At 57.3% G+C, this 17,839-nt stretch overlaps 3 protein-coding genes across 5 annotated transcripts in view; 1 reads left to right on the forward strand and 2 right to left on the reverse strand.

The window, feature by feature from the left end:
* UBE4A (ubiquitination factor E4A) overlaps nucleotides 1-17,839 on the reverse strand; it is a 130,795-nt gene that overhangs the window by 41,208 nt on the left and 71,748 nt on the right. The window lies entirely within an intron of this gene.
* LOC133282088 (5-hydroxytryptamine receptor 3A-like) lies at nucleotides 4,313-11,320 on the forward strand. The gene is made up of 10 exons (XM_061478126.1): nucleotides 4,313-4,379; nucleotides 5,994-5,996; nucleotides 6,126-6,289; nucleotides 6,461-6,505; nucleotides 6,839-6,948; nucleotides 7,511-7,680; nucleotides 7,866-8,026; nucleotides 8,285-8,495; nucleotides 8,649-8,882; nucleotides 9,050-11,320. Exons 1-10 carry the CDS (start codon nucleotides 4,313-4,315, stop codon nucleotides 9,346-9,348), a joined length of 1,464 nt encoding a protein of 487 aa, XP_061334110.1. The 3' UTR covers nucleotides 9,349-11,320.
* Nucleotides 12,196-17,839, reverse strand: part of ZBTB16 (zinc finger and BTB domain containing 16) — a 71,077-nt gene continuing 65,433 nt past the window's right edge. For all 3 annotated transcript variants that reach the window (XM_061478112.1, XM_061478114.1, XM_061478113.1), the window contains exons 5-7: nucleotides 17,317-17,487; nucleotides 15,302-15,469; nucleotides 12,196-15,027 (exon numbers count right to left, since the gene is read on the reverse strand). In XM_061478112.1, the coding sequence (XP_061334096.1) occupies nucleotides 14,798-15,027; nucleotides 15,302-15,469; nucleotides 17,317-17,487 (569 nt within the window). In that variant the 3' untranslated portion in view covers nucleotides 12,196-14,797. The remainder of the gene's footprint in view (nucleotides 15,028-15,301; nucleotides 15,470-17,316; nucleotides 17,488-17,839) is intronic.

The raw sequence follows: 17,839 nt of genomic DNA on the forward strand, positions 1-17,839 counted from the left end.
CACAACTCATGAGCTTTCCAGGCACGGTGTCTGTGGGTTTTCCACAGGGATTCCATTCCTGTTCTCAATCAGAAACAGCAGGAAGTTTTCATCTCTCCCTTGGTGCAAAACCCACCCCCCAACACGAACACCTCACGCTGGGCTGTCTCCAGCTCAGCACGCAGGGACAGAGATACCCCTAAATTCCTGCTTCCTTTAAAATCCTTGGCTGCAGGCTGATCAGGGCATGATCCCCTGCATGCAGCCTCGACACATTCACCTTTCCCTTGACCCCCAGAGCAGCAGCTCAGCCATCAGCAGCACCCTGCATGCAGCTGAGCACATGTGCTAACAGCCCATCTCTGGCCACTGTCTCCTCCAGGGCTGTCCCCATGCGTTGACCTTTCTGGTCCTCCTCGCCTTGCTTCACATCTCTGTCTGCCTTCCCTCCCTGGCCTGAGAGCCAGGGATTTTCCCTGGACCCGCAGCATCCCCTAGACCAGCCATCTTGCCCCAGGACCCCGCAAGACCAGCTCGCCTGCCCATGTTTCTTGGGGAAGGAGAATGGCTTCCTTTGTGGGAGCCTAGACCAGGACCAGGACTTGCTGAGGCACCCTGGCAGGGCTGGCACCCGGGCCGCAGGGCAGAGCCTGACTGCTGTCCCCGGCTGCTCTGGCTGCGGGTTGCACCTGATTCGGAGAAAACTCCAGGAACAAACTTGCCAACAAAGTTTTCAAGCTGACAAGCAGGTATTCCTCATTGCGGCGCCGGGAGACACGGGGAGAACTCTTCCTAGCATGTGTCTCCCCATTGCCACACAAGCCATCCTTTTATAGCCACTGGGCATACATACGTGTTCATGAGGCGACATATGGATGACATAATTTTCCAGAAAGTTCCCTGCATGCGTACAGAATTGTGGTGGTGGTCTCTGAGGGTCGTTTACTTCTTCCAACAATCTTCATCACTTCTGGCAGCCTTTGAAGCACGCGCAGTAGATGCTCATACCAGTTTAATTGGTTTGTTAGCACCAGAGACATAATAATCCTCCTATCCTCCTACTTATCAGTTAGTTGAACTGTAGCCCATTCTGAACACCTGCGGTTCCCAGATACTCCTTATCCTATGTCCTGTTCTTCTAGACTGTTTCTCTTGAACTATGTCACAACTATAATGACTCTCTTGTGAGAATTCTCAGTATGTTCTCTAGCTATACTCTATTTATATTTTTCTCTATGTATCATGCACCTCAGTGATTTCCCATTGCTACTGTTACAAAGCCATCAAACCTAACACTACTTAAAACTAATTCTAAAGGCTTCTATATTCCATTTTGTGATTTTGTGCCCCCTTGTCTCAGACTCCAATGGAAAAGAGAGGAAGGAGGCTTTTTGCGAGACCTTTTCAATTGTTTTGCATCCAAAGCTAACAGTCTTGCCACCCCAAATTAACCTTTCTGATTCACTTGAAACCTTTCTCATTTTCCATGGAAAATGAAGGGAAAAATACCCAGCTGTAATGGCCAACGTGGTTTTACCCACATCCAGCCTGGAAGCAGTGTGGTTTCTGATGGGAAACATCTCTTAAAAACTACAATAGAGCAGAAGAGCTGGGGTGAGAGGTGAGAGGGGCAGACACAAGGGTTTTGCACTGCAGTAGCCGGTGTGTGCACAATCCCTGCTGCAATCCTACCTTTGGGAAGGTGTCACACAGCCAGTGCAGCTGCAGCAGTGCTGGAGCCCAGCTTCCCTCTCCCAGCCTCTGGCATGCGTCTCCTGTAAAAGTAAGAGGAAAAGGAACAGTCACACAAGACTGAACACTGGCTGGATCTGCTCTCAGCAAGGCAATTCCTGCCTAACCTCCGGTGACATCGTGCCTGCAATGCATGGCTGCTGCCCTGCTCAGGATGAGCTGGATCTCCTTCATTAACAGCAATTGGCTCCAAATTCCTTCATGTGCTTATTATTACCTGGCTTTAATGGACAATGAAACAGTGGCAGAATATTGCTAACACCTGAAGGGTGTCTAATGGGGAAGAGGACTGGAAAGAAAGTGCTCCTCTCCCTTCACTCAGGGATTTAAAGGCATCAGGCTCCTTTGCTGGTGAGGTGGGGACAGGCTTAGTACCTGCCAAGGGTGATTTTTGGCTGGTCCATGGGTGATGGATCGTCCTCCTCCTCACCACAAACCTCACTGACCAGCAGTGCTTGGCCCCCGTGCTCATGGTCCAGCACCGCGGATCTGAAATAAAGCTCTGTTGCCTTTGATCGTAGTGTGAGTCACCACCAGCCCCCCTCGGCAAGCACTGAATTGGGGTGAGAAGCCTTTTACCTGCAAAGGCACTACACCGAGTACCTGCTCCTGACATTTTGGTCTTGCAGCTGCACAAGATGGGTACCTAAGGAAGACCCTGGGTGCCCCCTGGCCCCAGGGACCCCTGCAGCACCCTGGGGATGCCGTGAGCCTGAGCATCCCTGAGGACCAGGACCACAGGAGTGTCCTGCATCTCCTAGCGCTGGTGCAGGGGGCTGCTCTGAGCCCGCCCATGGTGGCACCGCCAGCCCTGCCTGCACACAGTGTTTATTTCATGTCTCACAGTGTTAAATCATAGCAGACATGCAATTTGGGGAGTGTGAGGCTCCCTAATGGGAGGCCTCGGGTGCGTGATGGGGCTGGGGCCAGCGGCAGCCGCGCTGCCAGGGCTCCTCCGTGATGCTTTATTGCTTTTGACGCTCCAAATGCGCTCCGAAAGGCGAGTCCTGGCAGCATGGAGGAGCCTGCTCCCCTCTCCTGAGATCTCCCTCCTGGTCCCACTGCAGCACCCATCCTGCACAGAGCTCAGCCACACGCCTGCCCTGGTCCCTGCAGCCTCCAGCTTGGTTTCATTCCCAGGAAGGGCAGATTTGGGTGATGGGGAGTTTCTTGTCTTATTGTGGATGGGGGATTCTGAGCATCACTTATCCCTTCTCATGGCAGGGACCCTGTGCCTGGATCCTGTGCTGTCCCCAGCCTTTACCATCACTGGAGCAGGATGCAGGGCTGAGCCTCGGGAAGCCCCAGACGCCCGGCGCTTCGATTCCCAGAAAAGCAGTTACCACGCAGCAGATTACAGGGCTAATAAAATCCCATTACGCCATTTCAGAAAGTAAATCTGATCCGGGCGCTGCCGATTGGAATCAGCCATCCCACAGAAAGTCCCGAAAGAGCCTCTGCATAGGGTGAAGCTACAGTAGATCACACTAATGAGATATCTGATAATAGGAGGACTGAGAGGAACTACATTAAAATCTCTTTAAGATGAGGACTTAATACCCAGGGGAGAAAATCCAGAGTTAATGATGCTGCAGCAGAGGCTCCGCTTGCGCGGTCCTCGCCCCCTCGGCCGCATCCTGCCTGTTGTGGGTGCAGGAGGCCGGGGCACAGGGGGCAGAGCGGGGAAGGGTCCCCAGCGCCGTGGCGGCGCTGCCCGTGATTTTCATTACCCAGATTCAATAAGGGGAAAGAGCTCGGCGCTGCCTGCGCTCCCCGGGAGGTGACTTGCCAGCACTAACGGAGCCGAGAAATCAAATTAGCCCCGGCTCTGCTCTCGCTCTCTCCCTGACACCGCTGCTGGCAGCCGAGGGGGAGTTCATCAGCGCCCCGCACTAATTCTTATCTCGTTTAAGTGACTCCACACTGGCATCTGATGCGATTTGCTCCACGCCACTGCCGCAGGCTCCACGCTCTGCCCACTGCTTCCCCAGCGCTTCCAGAGCTGGCAGCTTCGTGGGGGCACAGGCAGCTGTAACACACACAAAGGCAGACACAACTACACAAACATATGGGACAAAGGGGGATCAGGAAGAAGCTCCTCTGGCAGGCAGAGGGATGCCACAGGGTGCAGTGGGAAGCCTGGTACCCTTGGAGCCCCCCATTCCCTTGGCTGATGGAAACCCTCCCCCAGTGACATGTTCCTGTAACCTCCCAGGACGGACGACCCCATCTCTGACATGCCAACTGTTGAGTGCCTCCTTGCACCGACAGCATCCTCTCCCCTGACTCCTGCTGCATGCAGACAGGATGCCTGCACTCCAAAACCCGCTTTCCTGCAGCCAGGCACCTGGGCAGGGGCTAGGGGAGCCCCAGGGGAGCCGGCGGGGTGGGCTCCTCTCACATCCTCCCAGCCTGAAACTTGATGCATCGGGAGAGGCTGATTGCAAGATTAATTGGGCGTTCTCAAAACCCCACGGTGGGAGGCAAGCGAGCACGGAGAGCGTGCTGCCTGCATCCTGCTCGGGCCACTGCTGCAGCGGAGGCTGGCGGCAGCGGCTGCAGCCAGCGCAGCACCAGAGCCATGACACCCACCGCTCTCGGCTTGCTTCTGGCCCTGCTGCCTCTCACCTCGACGCTGCAGAGCCAAGGTAAAGCAAAGGGGATGGACAGCTGGGGAGAACGGGGTGCTCCTGGCACCAAGAGGCATGGTGCAACCCCTTTCCAAACCTGAGCAGTGCCGTACAGCATGCCAAGGATGCTTTTAGATACCTCAATGCTGCCGAAAAGCAACGTACCTGGGAGAGCCCAAGAGTGGGAGAGCTCTGGTGCAAAAGCCTGGAGCTGCTGCATGCTGGGGTAGCACAGGGTGATATCGGAGTGGGGCTTTGAGGTGCTCTGGGAGCATGCAAAGTCCCAGCTCTGAGGACAGAGTGAGAAAAAGGGTGATGTCCTGCCTGCCTCCCTCTGCCTGAGCCCTCCACCCCATCCAGGGATTTCTCTAACATGATGTTTGATCCCTCCTAACACAGAGCTGGGTTTTGGGGATGACAGCCCGCAGAAGCGATGCTGTGCCTAGTTGGTAATCTCAGCTCTGCATGGTGCAAAACCAACTGCCTAAACACTCCCAAGTTATCGCTAGTATTTTCTTGTTTAACCTTCCTGGGAAAGAGTAGGAAAATCATTGAGGTGGTCTGGACCAAAGGAGCTGGAAGTCTCCAGTGATTTGTAACTTGGGTCAGACAGCCCCTCTTATCTGGGCACCGCTCCCCTCTCCTGAACCTTCTCCCACAGAGCTGCAGAGGAGGAGCAGGGATGCTCTTGCCCTAGTGATGCTGGAGGGATGCAGACCTGCGGGGTGTCTGTGGAAGATGCACGGAGCAGCCCATTCCTCCCTCTGCAAAGCCATCTCCCTGCTGCCAGAGCACCCAGACCTGGAGCTTGCGGATATAAGGAGGAGCGCAGGCACGGGCCAGCTCCACCAGCTGCAGCAGGAAAGGCCACAGCCGCAGTGACGGCAGCGCCTGTTTTCCTCCCCTCACCCTAACTGCTGCCTTTCATCCCCCTCTGCTCCATCCATCCACACACTCCTGCCTGGGCGAGGGTCGTGAGCCTGGCTGGCTCCCTGGCATTACCGATCATGTGCAGGCTAGAGGGGCTGAAGCTGCTGTGGGCTTAGGGATATTTAGCTTGAAATACAGATTGCAGTTCCTTCCAACAGCTTTTCCCAAGTTCCCGCAGATCTATTCCAATTAGTCCCTTTCATTAAGTGGGAATTGGACACCGGGGCTGGCCGTGCTGCAGAGCAAAGCCACAAGCATAGCTTCGCTGCCCTGGCTCGGCCATGGCGTCACCGGCTGCCCTGCAGTGAGGACGCGGGCACCACGAGCAATTTGCTCCACAATTAACACTGCCAGCACGGGCTGAGGGATTGTTTCCACAGGAATCAAACGCCAAGGCACTAATAAATGAATTTAGCATCCTGGTTCATCTCTAACCACCACCCGCCGCGCAAAGAAGGATGCCCTGGAAGGAGTGAGTGGTAGGAAACATACCCGGGGGCAGCAAGTCCCGCGTGGTCCCCACTGCCACTGTCCTGGTGTCTGTCCAGGGTGGTGGAAGATGGCAGCTCTGCTCTCCAAGGCTGGGGGAAGGTCATAGCGCTGATTGCCTGCACAGCAGAAGAGACTCGTAGAAGGTGCTGGGTCTGGCAGGCACGTTTCCCATCAGGAGATTCCTATTGAACTTTGATGGGAAAAGCCCAGCTGGTCAGGGAGGGATTGGGATGGCAGCCAGCAGCATCCCATGGTCACAGCACAGGCCAGGATGACTGCAGACACTGCCCCAGTGTGAGCAGCCTTCATCCCTTCATCCCTCCTTCCTCCCTCTGCTGGCAGGTACGCGGCGGCAGGGCTGGACGCCAGAGCCCACGGAGCCTGCCCTGCGCCGGCTGTCCCACTACCTGCTGACCCACTACCAGAAGGGCACCCGGCCCGTGCGGGACTGGCGAACAACCACCAACGTGGCCATCGACCTCATGGTCTACGCTATCCTCAGCGTGGTGAGTCCTCTGCTCCCATCCCAGCTTCTGGGCTGCCTGGAGGTGGGCAGCTTCTGTGTGTCCACAGCAAGGGAAGGTACCACAGTATGCAGCATCCTCCTGGGACACTCTGCTCATCTGCTGGAGTGACAATAACACCTGTGCCAACACCATGTCCTCTGCTTCCTGCAGGATGAGAAGAACCAGGTGCTGACCACCTACATCTGGTACAGGCAGGTGAGCAGATGAGACTGTGAAAACTCACCCTTCCTTGCCTGGCACCCCTGCAAACACAGGTTTCCCGCGGGAGAGGTGTGCAGGCCTGCTGGAGTGCAGCAAGATGGGAGCCATCCAGGGATGACAAGATCTCTGCAGGGCATGAACCTCGAGGCACGGCTTTCATGCTCCATGCTTCACACTGCTGGGTGGTAATAGCTGGACGATGAGGTTTTTCTCCCTCCCAGATGGCATTGAAGATTGGTTCCTATGGCCGGGCACCAGCTGGGAGGGTTTGGGTGCCAGTGGGGTGGCAGAGCCCTCACCCTCCAAGCCCCTTCTCCCTTGTCACAGCACTGGACGGACGAGTTCCTCAGGTGGGACCCGGCACGCTTCGACAACCTGACGCAGATCTCCCTCCCTGTGGAGAGCATCTGGGTGCCCGATATCCTCATCAACGAATTGTGAGTGTGGCCAGAGGGGACACGGTGTGGGGCTGGGCCCCCTTGCCCACTGTGGGCACGTGCCGCCGGGCACTTTGTATTCACGGCACAGAGCTGGCAGCCTCCCCGCACCGGGCAAGCTGCAGATGGGGAACAGCACTTGGGCCATTTCCAATGCTGGCTCACCGCAACTGTTGGTAATTACCCGCCGTGCCGGGGGTGGGATCCAGATAGCTGCAGAAAGGCTTTGTGAAGGCAGCACAATGCGAGGGCAGCTGCAGAGCTGCCGGCCCTTCCCTCGAAGCCAGCCGGCATCCTGCCCATTCCGTGGGGATTTAAGGTGCTCCCAACCAACTCCAGAGTGTCGGGACAAGGACACAGACACTCCTTGAGCTGGGAGAGGGCAGCAGCCCAGGCAGCCCAGAGGTGATGTCATGCAGGCATGCCTTCACCAGTGTTGCCCAGAAAGCATTCCCGGGGACAAACCCCCTCCTCCTGGGCAGCTCCCCTCCCAAACGCAGCTCGGCAGCTGGAATCCCTGCCCAGTGCTCCCCAGCCCATGTTTGTCCCTTATGTCCTGCAGTGTGGACGTCGGAAAGTCCCCCCATGTCCCCTACGTCTACGTTGACCACCACGGGGAGGTGCAGAACCTCAAACCCATCCAGGTGATGACCGCCTGCAGCCTGGACATCTACAACTTCCCTTTCGACGTCCAGAACTGCTCTCTCACCTTCACCAGCTGGCTGCACCACAGTGAGTGCCGGGACGCCGGGGCTCGGGGTGGGCAGGACCTCGCTCCCCTCCGCTGGGCTGCAGAAGGCGGCTCGTCCCTCTAGATGGCCCCAGCGGACCAGGGATGCTTGCGGGGAGGGCAGGCGCCCAGCGTGGAAGAGCTTGGGGCCGGGCACCCTGGTCCTCACCTCTCCTCCGCCCCTCAGTTCGCGACATCAACCTCTCGCTGTGGCGGCAGGCGGAGCTGGTCAAGTTCGACCGGAGCGTCTTCATGAACCAGGGCGAGTGGGAGCTGCTCTACGTCCTCACCCAATTCCAGGAGTTCAGCGTCAAGAGCAGCGACAGCTATGCTGAGATGAAGTTCTACGTAAGGGTCTTTGGTTGTCACGGTTCCTGGGGATGGGGTGCTAGGGAAGGGTCTTGCCACTGTTCCTGTTGCCTGATCACCCAGCAGCCCTGTGCTGAGGTGCTCCTACCTGCAGGCAGGAGGTTCCCAGCGCTGAGCCCTTCCTACGGCTCACTTTAGTGCACCCCATGACCCTAGCCTGCCTTGGCAGAGAGCTGCACCAGCTCATGCCCTTGATTCCACCCTTTGCTGAGCCTTTCCTGTCCCTGTGTCCTGCAGGTAGTCATCCGGAGGCGCCCCCTCTTTTACACCGTCAGCCTGCTGCTCCCCAGCATCTTCCTGATGGTTATGGACATTGTGGGCTTCTACCTACCTCCCAACAGTGGAGAGAGGGTCTCTTTCAAGATCACCCTCCTGCTGGGCTACTCAGTTTTCCTCATCATCGTTTCTGACACATTGCCGGCTACTGCTGTCGGCACCCCATTAATAGGTATGGTGGCACTACAGCCCTGGGCTTGGAGCAGCAGGAGCTGCTGCCCGGTACAGAGACCCCAGGTCCCCTAGAAAAGTGGGAGAGATTGCTGGGTATCACCCTCTGTGTACGAGCTTTTGCAGACCACTCACCTCACTGACATCTCTGCAGGTATCTATTTTGTGGTGTGCATGGCGCTGCTCGTCATCAGCCTGACGGAGACCATCCTTATTGTGCGCCTGGTGCACAAGCAAGACATGCAGCCCCACGTCCCTGCGTGGGTGAAGCACCTGCTGCTGGAACGAGCCACTGTCCTGCTCTGCATCCGGGACAGGAAGAATGTCAGCCAGACCAGGACACAGAGCTCAGACATCTCCAGGCAGGTGGAGAACAATGACAGCACAGGTAAGGGACGCGCAGATAGGGACCATGGGATCCTAAGGGGACCGGATCCTACTTACCCATCTACGAAGTCCCTGTTTACACGGTGATCCGGATGCCCAGATCACCCACAGGAATCACAGTTCTCCGTCTAAAGAGTTTTTTTTCCCTTGCCTCTGTTGATCCTGCAGCCAAGCTGAACCACTACGGCTGTGAGGACCCCCGGGAGTGTGAGGCGGTGGGGGCCATGAGGCCCACCCCGGCCTTTGCCAGCCAGGCAGATGGCTCCCTGCTGATGCACGGTGTCCTGCGCGAGATCACCGCCATCCGCCAGTTCCTGGAGAAACGCGAGGAGTTCCGCGACGTCGCCCGTGAGTGGCTGCAAGTGGGCTACGTGTTGGATGTCCTGCTCTTCCGGGCCTACTTGGTGGCCGTCCTGGCTTACACCATCACACTGGGTACCCTCTGGTCGGTGTGGAGGGATGCCTAAGAGGTGCCTGCCTTTCGGGGCAGGGAAGGTGGGGACCCCGCAAGCTGCCCTGCTCCAGCACCTGCTCCGCAGCTCTGGGACTCGTTGGCGTTTGCTGACACAGGCTGGTGCATCCACCGCCTTCCCCCAGCTCCGGAGCAGCAGCACTTGAGCAGGAAGGCAGAGCTGAGGAGAGCCCCCAGGCACCCATGACCTCTGCACAAGCCTTGCAAAATGCCTCCCCCTCCTCTCGCCCCAACCCGGCGCGACTGCAGCCACCGCTTCAGCACCGTGGACAGCGGCCCCGCCGCCCCTGGTCTGGGCTGCGCCTGCTCGGGGGTCCCGTCCCTCGCCCCGGAGGCTCCTTGCCCCTCGCCCCAGCTGTCCCGGGGAACCCCCCACCTCTGTGCCCGGAGCACCGGGAGCCCCATGCATGTGCTCCCTTCCTTCCGCCTGCTCGTGGGGCTCCCGGCAGGTCTTTGTTCCTGCTACGTAGTCCCTGGGCACAGCCGCCCAGCAGATGCCCATCGTGCTCTTGCCCTGCATACAGTAAGCTGGCAGAGCAGCAGTGCCAGCCAACAGCAAATTAACCGGGGTGCAAGCAGGACTGGCTCTCTGGACACGTGGTGCTGGAAGAGACCTGAAAGGCCACCGACTGCTATTGATAGTGCCCCCCTCCCCAGCTCCCACTCTCCACCCCTGCCAGGGGATGTGGCTAAGAGGAGATAAAGGAACTGCTGGCTGCATCCCAGAGCAGGGAGTTGAGCCGAAACTACAAGGAGCAGAGCTGCTCAATGCAGTTACCATTCCCAGAGATGGGAGTGTTGTGGCAAGAAACACTGATGGTGTGGTCCCCAGCCCCAAGTGCTTGCCCGAGAGACTGTAAAAGTACAGCTCGTTCCTCACGCCGGTAACATACCTGAGCATGGGCACCATCCTCAGAAGTGCTGGAGATAAGGGGAGAGCCCATCCTGGGCTCTGGGAGCATCACTGCATACAGCTGGTCTGGTGGTGGTGGAGTGGAGGTGGACTGACAGTGGCCGGCTCTCCTACATCCACCCTGAATCCCACTGGCCCCAGAGCAAGGGCCCCGTGCAGTGTCCTGGAGCTGTCACCTGCAGGAAAACTTCCCACTGAGTGACGGGGGGCTGAGGACGGGCGCAGCAGGCTCCTGCCAGCGCCGGCCTGCGCTAATGTGCTGATGGTCTGTAAGTGGCTGCCTATTGATGAGGTGTCCAGTTAAAGAGTTCACGAGACACTAAATCAGCCCATTGATCCTGCCGAGATCGATGGTGCTACAGACCTGATCACTGCAGTGGGCAATTAACACCCTCTGGAATGAGCCGCCTTCATGTAACATCAAACGCTCCAACAGACAAATCCAATGGGCCCATTGACCCAGGCAGGTGATGCCACCCAGCCCTCATGTTCTGGGAGGACGTGGGGTGACAGGACCCCCAAGCCAGCCTCACTAGCCTGCTCCTGCCCATGGGGACCCCCCGTGAGATGCCCACCTCTGCCGTCGCATCCCACGGACCACGTTGGTGGGGGCTTGGTCCACATCCTTCTCTGCACTAGGAATCCATCCTGCATCCAACCTAACCCCGTTGTGCAGCTCCATGGTCCTACCCCCTGTAAGAGCAGCTTACCCATGCTGGAGGAAAGATCCAGGTTCTCCCTTTACCCTCTTGCTGCTTTGGGAAGTGCTGCATGCGGGAAAAAGTTCTAGGCATCTCTCTGAGTGGAGCCTGGATTTTCCTCTTTAAAAAAAAAAATAAATCAATAAATCTGAATCTAATCTCCTAATAAAGGTTTAATGAGGACATAATGTTGATGGAACAGAACATTGTTGCAGCATAATCGCTCCCAGCTGCTGCGCGAGTGTGCAGACAAAGGCCCGGTCCTGCGACGATTTCCCCGTTATTATACCACTGCCTCCGTGCCAGGCTGAGCGCCGGAGCCAGGCTCCAGTCCCTTCTCCTAGGGTGCTGCTGTGGCACCACCTCTGCTTGCCTGAACCTGGCCCAACGGTCTCTCCCCTTTGCCCAAAGCCTCACCTCAAGAGCATTGCTGGGGGAGCTCTTGGGAGGCAGGGACCAGCACCAGGAGCCAGGGTGAGCACATAGACCTCAAACCTGCTGGGAAGCCCTAGGGCATGGGATGAGCTTGGGCCCAACACCAGCCTGGCACACCTCATCCATCCCTGGGAAAAATGAAGTGATGCTTTGCCTGCAGTGACACCAGCTGTGCCGTAATGAATGTTTAACTGCATCGTCATGCACAGGCAGGTGGTGGTGGGCAGCACCCGTGGGGTACAGGCAGCACCCATCAGGCTTAGGCATGGGCGAGTGACACCAGCAGCACCCACCTGGCCCCACCACGGCGATCCATGCTGTGCCGTACAGTTTGCTGCAGCACAAAAGGAGAGCAGGCGCTGCTGTTAATGTAGTCAGTAAATAAATAAAGGAGGGCTTAAGCTTAGTGTACAGCAATCAGTTGAGAACTACAGGATAATTAACGCAGCAGGGGGCCAGACTACTCTGCAGTCAGGTTTAAATGAACGAGTTCACTTTCATTGAGGCAAACTTGCTCAGCTCCCTGGTGAGCTGCGCAGGCAGGCAGGCAGCAGCGTGGGCAGCGCTGCAGGATGGGAAGCTGCACATCCCAGGACATGGGTGCAGGACTGCTCCCCATTCGCAGGGAGGTCAGCATCCCCCGCCCATCGGGGTTGGTCTAGGGATGGGACCCCCCTGCACAGCCCCAGCACCCCCAAACTCACCACTGTGGTCCCCCTGCAGCTCGCCCCACGCTGATGGGATGCTTCCTTCCTCTTCCTCCTCGCGCAGGCACAGGAACAGGAGACATCAGGCCGAGACAACGGAATTAACTTTATTGGTTGTTTTTTGTTTTCTAACTGCAGATTCAAGGTATACAACTGAACATTGCTATTTTCCTTATGAGACTTATAAATAAAAATACAAAAAATGTTCACTACAAAAAAATCTACCGTTAGTAGGATGTAAAAAATATTCTCTTTGCTATAGAAGGCACGAACTTCACTTAGTGACACATGGAGAGAAAAAAACCTGCAGCAGTATATTATTCTTCTTCTTCCTTTTTTTTTTTTTTTTTTTTATTCCTCTGTCAGAAACACTGAAGTCTTACAAAGAAATGCATCTGAATCTACACAGGACGAAGGCAGATGCGGAGAGCTGCAACTAGGAGACACCACAACGGTTTTTATTCATTTTATATTTTTTTTGTTCTTTTTTTCTTTTTCTTTATTTTTTCAGGAAACTTTTAGCTAACGGCATCTGTGGCTAGAGGACAGAGAGGACTCGCAAGCAGAACCGCACGGGAGTGAACGGCACGGGGAGGGGGCCCAAGTCGTACAAAAAATAGGAGCCAATAGATAGATACTCTGAGAAAACCCACGGGGAACTGGGGCACCTTCTGCGCCCGGGCTCAGAGAGGTGCTGAGGTAGACGGAACGAGGACAGCGACAGACCCGGACCACGAGCGAGCGGCAACACAGAGCAACGGGACGGGCGGGCGCTCACGACACCGACAACAAGCCAGGGGAGAGGGAGCCCGGGGCTGCGGGGCCCTGCAGGGCGCTTGGTCCTCACTGCTATGATACACATATATAGACTTCTATATATATACGGGGGCGGTGGCACCGCTCCGACGCCGAGCCCAACACCATTGCAGCTGGGAGGCTGCGGCACGAGGGCACAGAGGGTGGGATGGAGGAAGGGAGCGGGGCAGCAGGATGGGAGGGGAGGTTAAAGCAAAAAAGCCACATGAGCTCGGCCACGTGCTCTGCGGCACCGTGGCACCCGCGGCACCGCAGGGAGCAACTGCGCACGCGCCAGGGATTGCAGCAACTTCCCGTGTCAAAGAACTGGGGGGTCTGTCTATAGTTTTCTATATTTTTTCTTTTTTTTTTTTTCATTTTTTTCTTAGGCACAACAATTCAACAAGCCGTTCTCCACAGTCACATCCCGGATTGTACAACAGCGGCGTCCACCCCACGCCAAGCAGCAAAGGACCCGCACACGGAGGCACACACGCGTGCAAGGCTGGGCTGGGGTGCGAGGGAGGGTGCTGCTCCCGCAGCCGCATCCCTGTTCAGCATCAGGAGAGGCGGGACTGGCACCCCAAACCGAGAGGGGCCATTGGCACCCGTCTGGAGCGCATCTGTGTGCCGTCCCACTCGCCCTGACTCTCCCTCCCACCTTTTCACCCAAACGCAGCAAAATGACAAAAAAACCCAAACCCAAAGTCACGGCCACCAGCGCCCCACGGGACAGAGCCCGTGGAGCCCGTGACCGCCAAGGAGCAACACAACAAAAACCAACGCAAGAGGTAGCTTCAGAACCGACACCCCCAGCCCCATGGGGCTGGGCAAAAAATACCAGTTTTGGTAAGGATAATGCACAACGGGAGGCACGCGCCTTCCCAGCCACGCCTTCCCCCGTCCCCCCAAATCAATAAAAGCTCATGAGGTCACAAAAAAACGAGGTAATTTCAAGTAAAATGTGCTAAATGCAGAAACATTCCAAAAAGAAAGGTCAACGAAACCCAAGAAAAAGCAAAAGCAGCGGCGAGCAAAGCCGCCGGGCGCCCCTTGCCTGCGGCTCCTGCAGCTGAGCCAGGGCAAAACCCCACACTCGGCACCCCCAGCGCCCCAGTGAGCAGGAGAAAGAGGATCCTCCTGTTGGGTGCGGTGCTGTGGACCAGCAGCACCCACGGTGCCACCGACTGCGCATCACCAAACCAGCTGCATTCCCCCACAGGCGCTTTGCCCTCACCCCCCGAGAAGGGGAAATGCATAGAGAGGTCTTTGGTCAGGGGAGGGTGGCAACGGGCTCCCTGCCCCAAACACCCTCCCACGGCCGGGATCCCCGGGATGCTCTCACCAGTGCACTCACAGCTCGCCTGATGCTGGCACTCTCCCACCTGTGATGCTGCAGCCTGGCAGCATGGGAGCCATCCCAAAATGGAGTCCAAGACCCACACGTGAGCTCGGGTCCTCTGCGGGGCATTCACAGTGGGGTCTATGTGGTGACAGTGGACACCAGAAATTGAAGCCTTCCTAAAGCACCGGCCATATGCACGCTTCTGTGGAAGTGCATCATTCCACACGGTCTTCCTGGCAGCACCAATGGCTGGCAACAGTGGTGATGGAGGGGCTGGCTGGGGAGCAAGTTCCCAGGGGGCTGCGAGGGGCGAGGGCCACCCCATAGCGAGGGGGCAGGGGCAGCAGGCGCACGAGCAGCTGGGGAGGGGGCGCGGATGGGGCCGGGAAGGGGCCGGTGCGTCCCTGTGCCCCGGCGCGAGCCGCGGGATCCTCCTGGAGAGAAGCAATGAACGAGAACCGAAAACAAAACAAGGCCGTGGACGCTGCGGGTTTGGTGTTGTTTTTTTTTGCCCAGTCCTCTGCCACTCGGCCCCGCTGCCTCCTCCCTCAGACGTAGCAGAGGTAGAGATAGGTCTTCTCTATCCGCCAGTCGGTGGGGATCTCCTCCGGCTTGTGGCCCTTCATGTGCTTCTGCATGGCGGAGAGGCTGGGGCAGTATTCCAGGCAAATGGTGCACTGGTAGGGGGAAGCGCCGTTGTGGGTCCGAAGGTGTTTGATCATGGCCGAGTAGTCCCGGGAGCGCTGGTGGCACAGCTTGCACTCGAAGGGCTTCTCGCCTGTGGGAGATGGGGCGTCAGCAGGGGCCCATGGCCTCCGGGCTGTAATTAACTGCCCGGTTTCGACAGCCGATAGCCGGGTAATGAACAGCAAAACCGATCTGACTATTGATCCTCTATTTACAACAGCTACGCGCCGCACATCCGATGAGTTGTTACCCCCGCCCACCGCCTCCCTGGTCCATGCTGCCGGCATCTCTGCCAAGGGACCGGTCCGGCACCAGGGGCCAGCCCAGCACTGCCAGCCTCACCGCAGAGCCCCCGTGGCTCGTACCTGTGTGGACCCGGTAGTGGGTCTCCAGCTGGTGCTTGAGGCTGAACTTCTTGCCGCAGCCGTTGCACTCGTAGGGCTTCTCGCCGGTGTGGATGCGCTTGTGGCCCTTCAGCGTGCTCTCGTCCCGGAAGCAGCTGCCGCAGAACTCACACTCGTAGGGGTGGTCGCCTGCAAGCACGGGGGGGGGGTTGGGGGTGGGGGTCAGAGCCCCAGCCAGCTCGCAAGCATGAAAATACCCTGGCACCCACCGCCACCACCCCGGGGGTGTCCCAGCCACCCCAGCACGGCACCCCGGCCCCTGCATCCTCATGCTGGGGTCCACAGCAGGGGCAGGTGTACAGGAGGCACTGCGACCACCCCACCGCCAATTCCCAGCCTTTCCACCTGGCACAGACCCGGCCCTGGGCGTCTCCTGTGCTCCAGACTGGGTGGCTGATAAATGAACTCTGGTTCGGCACCGAAGGCAGAATGATTTGAAGGAAAGGTGAGGGCTCCAGCTACTTATTTATTACAGCCGCGAAGGCAAGGACAATAAAGATAGATTGATCGTCCGAGACTTTGTTCATGAATATTTAAATATTACTGATTTGTCTTGTCACTGTAATTACAATTTCTCTGTGCCGCATACCCTACAAGCACAGTTTATGGTAAAGAATGGCGAACTGTATTTCACTTGTCCTGCTGCAGATGTGCAGAGCTGCCAAGCGTGTAATGTTCCCCGCATTTCATACATTTTCTTCAGCTGTGAAGGCTTAAGTCATCCACAATGACCTACGTTTTTTCATTATCCCCGTGTCAAACTGCACTCGTGCCTGGGCATAAATTGTCCTTCTCGTTATATACTCACATGCCTGCGCTTTCGCTTCCTCTTTAAAATGATATTTTACTCTCTCCCCATGTGCCGCAGCAAAGTCCTGCAGCCCTGGCTGGGCACTGCAGGAGGAGGAGGAGGATGCTAGGGGTGCCTTTTGGACCCCCTTCCAAAGGCGAGGCAGGCGGTGCCTGTTGGCTGCTGTATTTCACCTCCCTGTGCCCAGTGCCAAATGATCACCTTGGGTTTTGATCCTATACTCAAAGATGTTGCAGCCTGAGGCAGGCAGCACATCCATGTGCTCCATTTTTAGGAGACTCCATGTAAATGGGAGCCAGAGAGTGCTCCAGCCCCAGGAGGAGCACGAGCATCCTGCATCTGGGTGGGATGAAGCCACTCAGCATACTTAAACACCCCCGAAGCACTGAAGATCCTGGTGTTTTTTTCACAGCCAGGAGCTGCTGAAGCAGCAGAGGTTGCGGTGGGACACGCATGGCCTGACCCGCAGCCCAGGTCACCGGATTACCGGCTATAAATAGCTCCACCACTCGGCATTAACGTGCTTATCATCGGCACATGATTCCCATTCCCCACGCCAGGACCCCAAGCCCAAGCCCACGTGTGGGTCTGGCAGCTGCTGGCCACAGCCCAGATGCAGCGACCCTCCTGTGATGTTGCCTGCACATCCCCAGCAGCCACTTCCATGTCCCCTTTTGAGGCTGTATGTGCATGCCGTTAACAGGAGAAAAAAGAGGAGGCATCCTGACCTGGCACCCATTCTGCACCCTGCCAGCAACAACAGCGCAGCTGAGGAGGGTGCACGAGCCTCCAACTGATGTTGGATGGGTGAGGAATGCTACTGAAAGCTGTGGTGCTGGCTGCAGTGCACAGCAGAGCTGCACAGCACTGGGCAGTGCCCCAGAGCACCAGCTCCACGTTGTGCAGGTCACCCTAATCCCATTAGGGCCGAGCCCTGGCTGATTATGTGCATCTACCACTCATAAGCCGATGAGCGGGTGTGATCGTGCAGCCCCTAAGAAGGTCACATGCCGCCTCATACCTGATCTACTTCTCACATGCTGCTTGTTTTCCACTTTTAACTCCAAACAGCCTCAACCGCTGTTCCCTCACACGCTGAGGACAGTTGCACCTTTCTTTCCCTTTTTTCTCCGCACACCTGGGGCAGAGCTGCCCAGTGCCGTACCTGTGTGCGACCGGAGATGCCTCTTGAGCGCGGTGTGGCTGGGGAAGGTGCGGTTGCACTCGCTGCAGATGTAGCTGCGCACCCCGGCGTGCACCTCCATGTGCTGCTGCAGGGCGCTCTGCGTCTGGAACCGCTTGCCACACAGCAGGCAGAAAACAGCCATGTCTGTACCTGCGGGAGAGGGAGAGAGAGCCGGCTTAGGCACTGCTGGCACCACTGCCCCACCTCGGGACCCTGCATGCACCGGCAACAGGGATGCTCTGGCAGCAGCGGGGACCCCAAGAGCTGTGGGGCTCCGGCTGTGTCTTTGAGGGCTGTGGCCACACCAACCTGGCTGCTGCTGGCCCTAGAAAGGAAGCACCAGTGGAAGGGAAGGGGCTTTTATTGCCTTGGAGGAAGCTAGAGGCCCCAGCCCTGAGATGCCCCAATGCACGGCAGCTGTTGGTCAATCACCACCTCCCCATGCACCTGTGAGAGCTGCAGAGCTCAGACCTTGTAACGCCCAGGGGAAAAGGGAACCCAA

This window comes from Pezoporus flaviventris, unplaced genomic scaffold (genome assembly GCF_033815535.1).
Source record: "Pezoporus flaviventris isolate CSIRO_AGI_PZ_B2104156 unplaced genomic scaffold, CSIRO_AGI_Pfla_v1 ptg000113l, whole genome shotgun sequence".
NCBI lineage: Eukaryota > Metazoa > Chordata > Aves > Psittaciformes > Psittacidae > Pezoporus > Pezoporus flaviventris.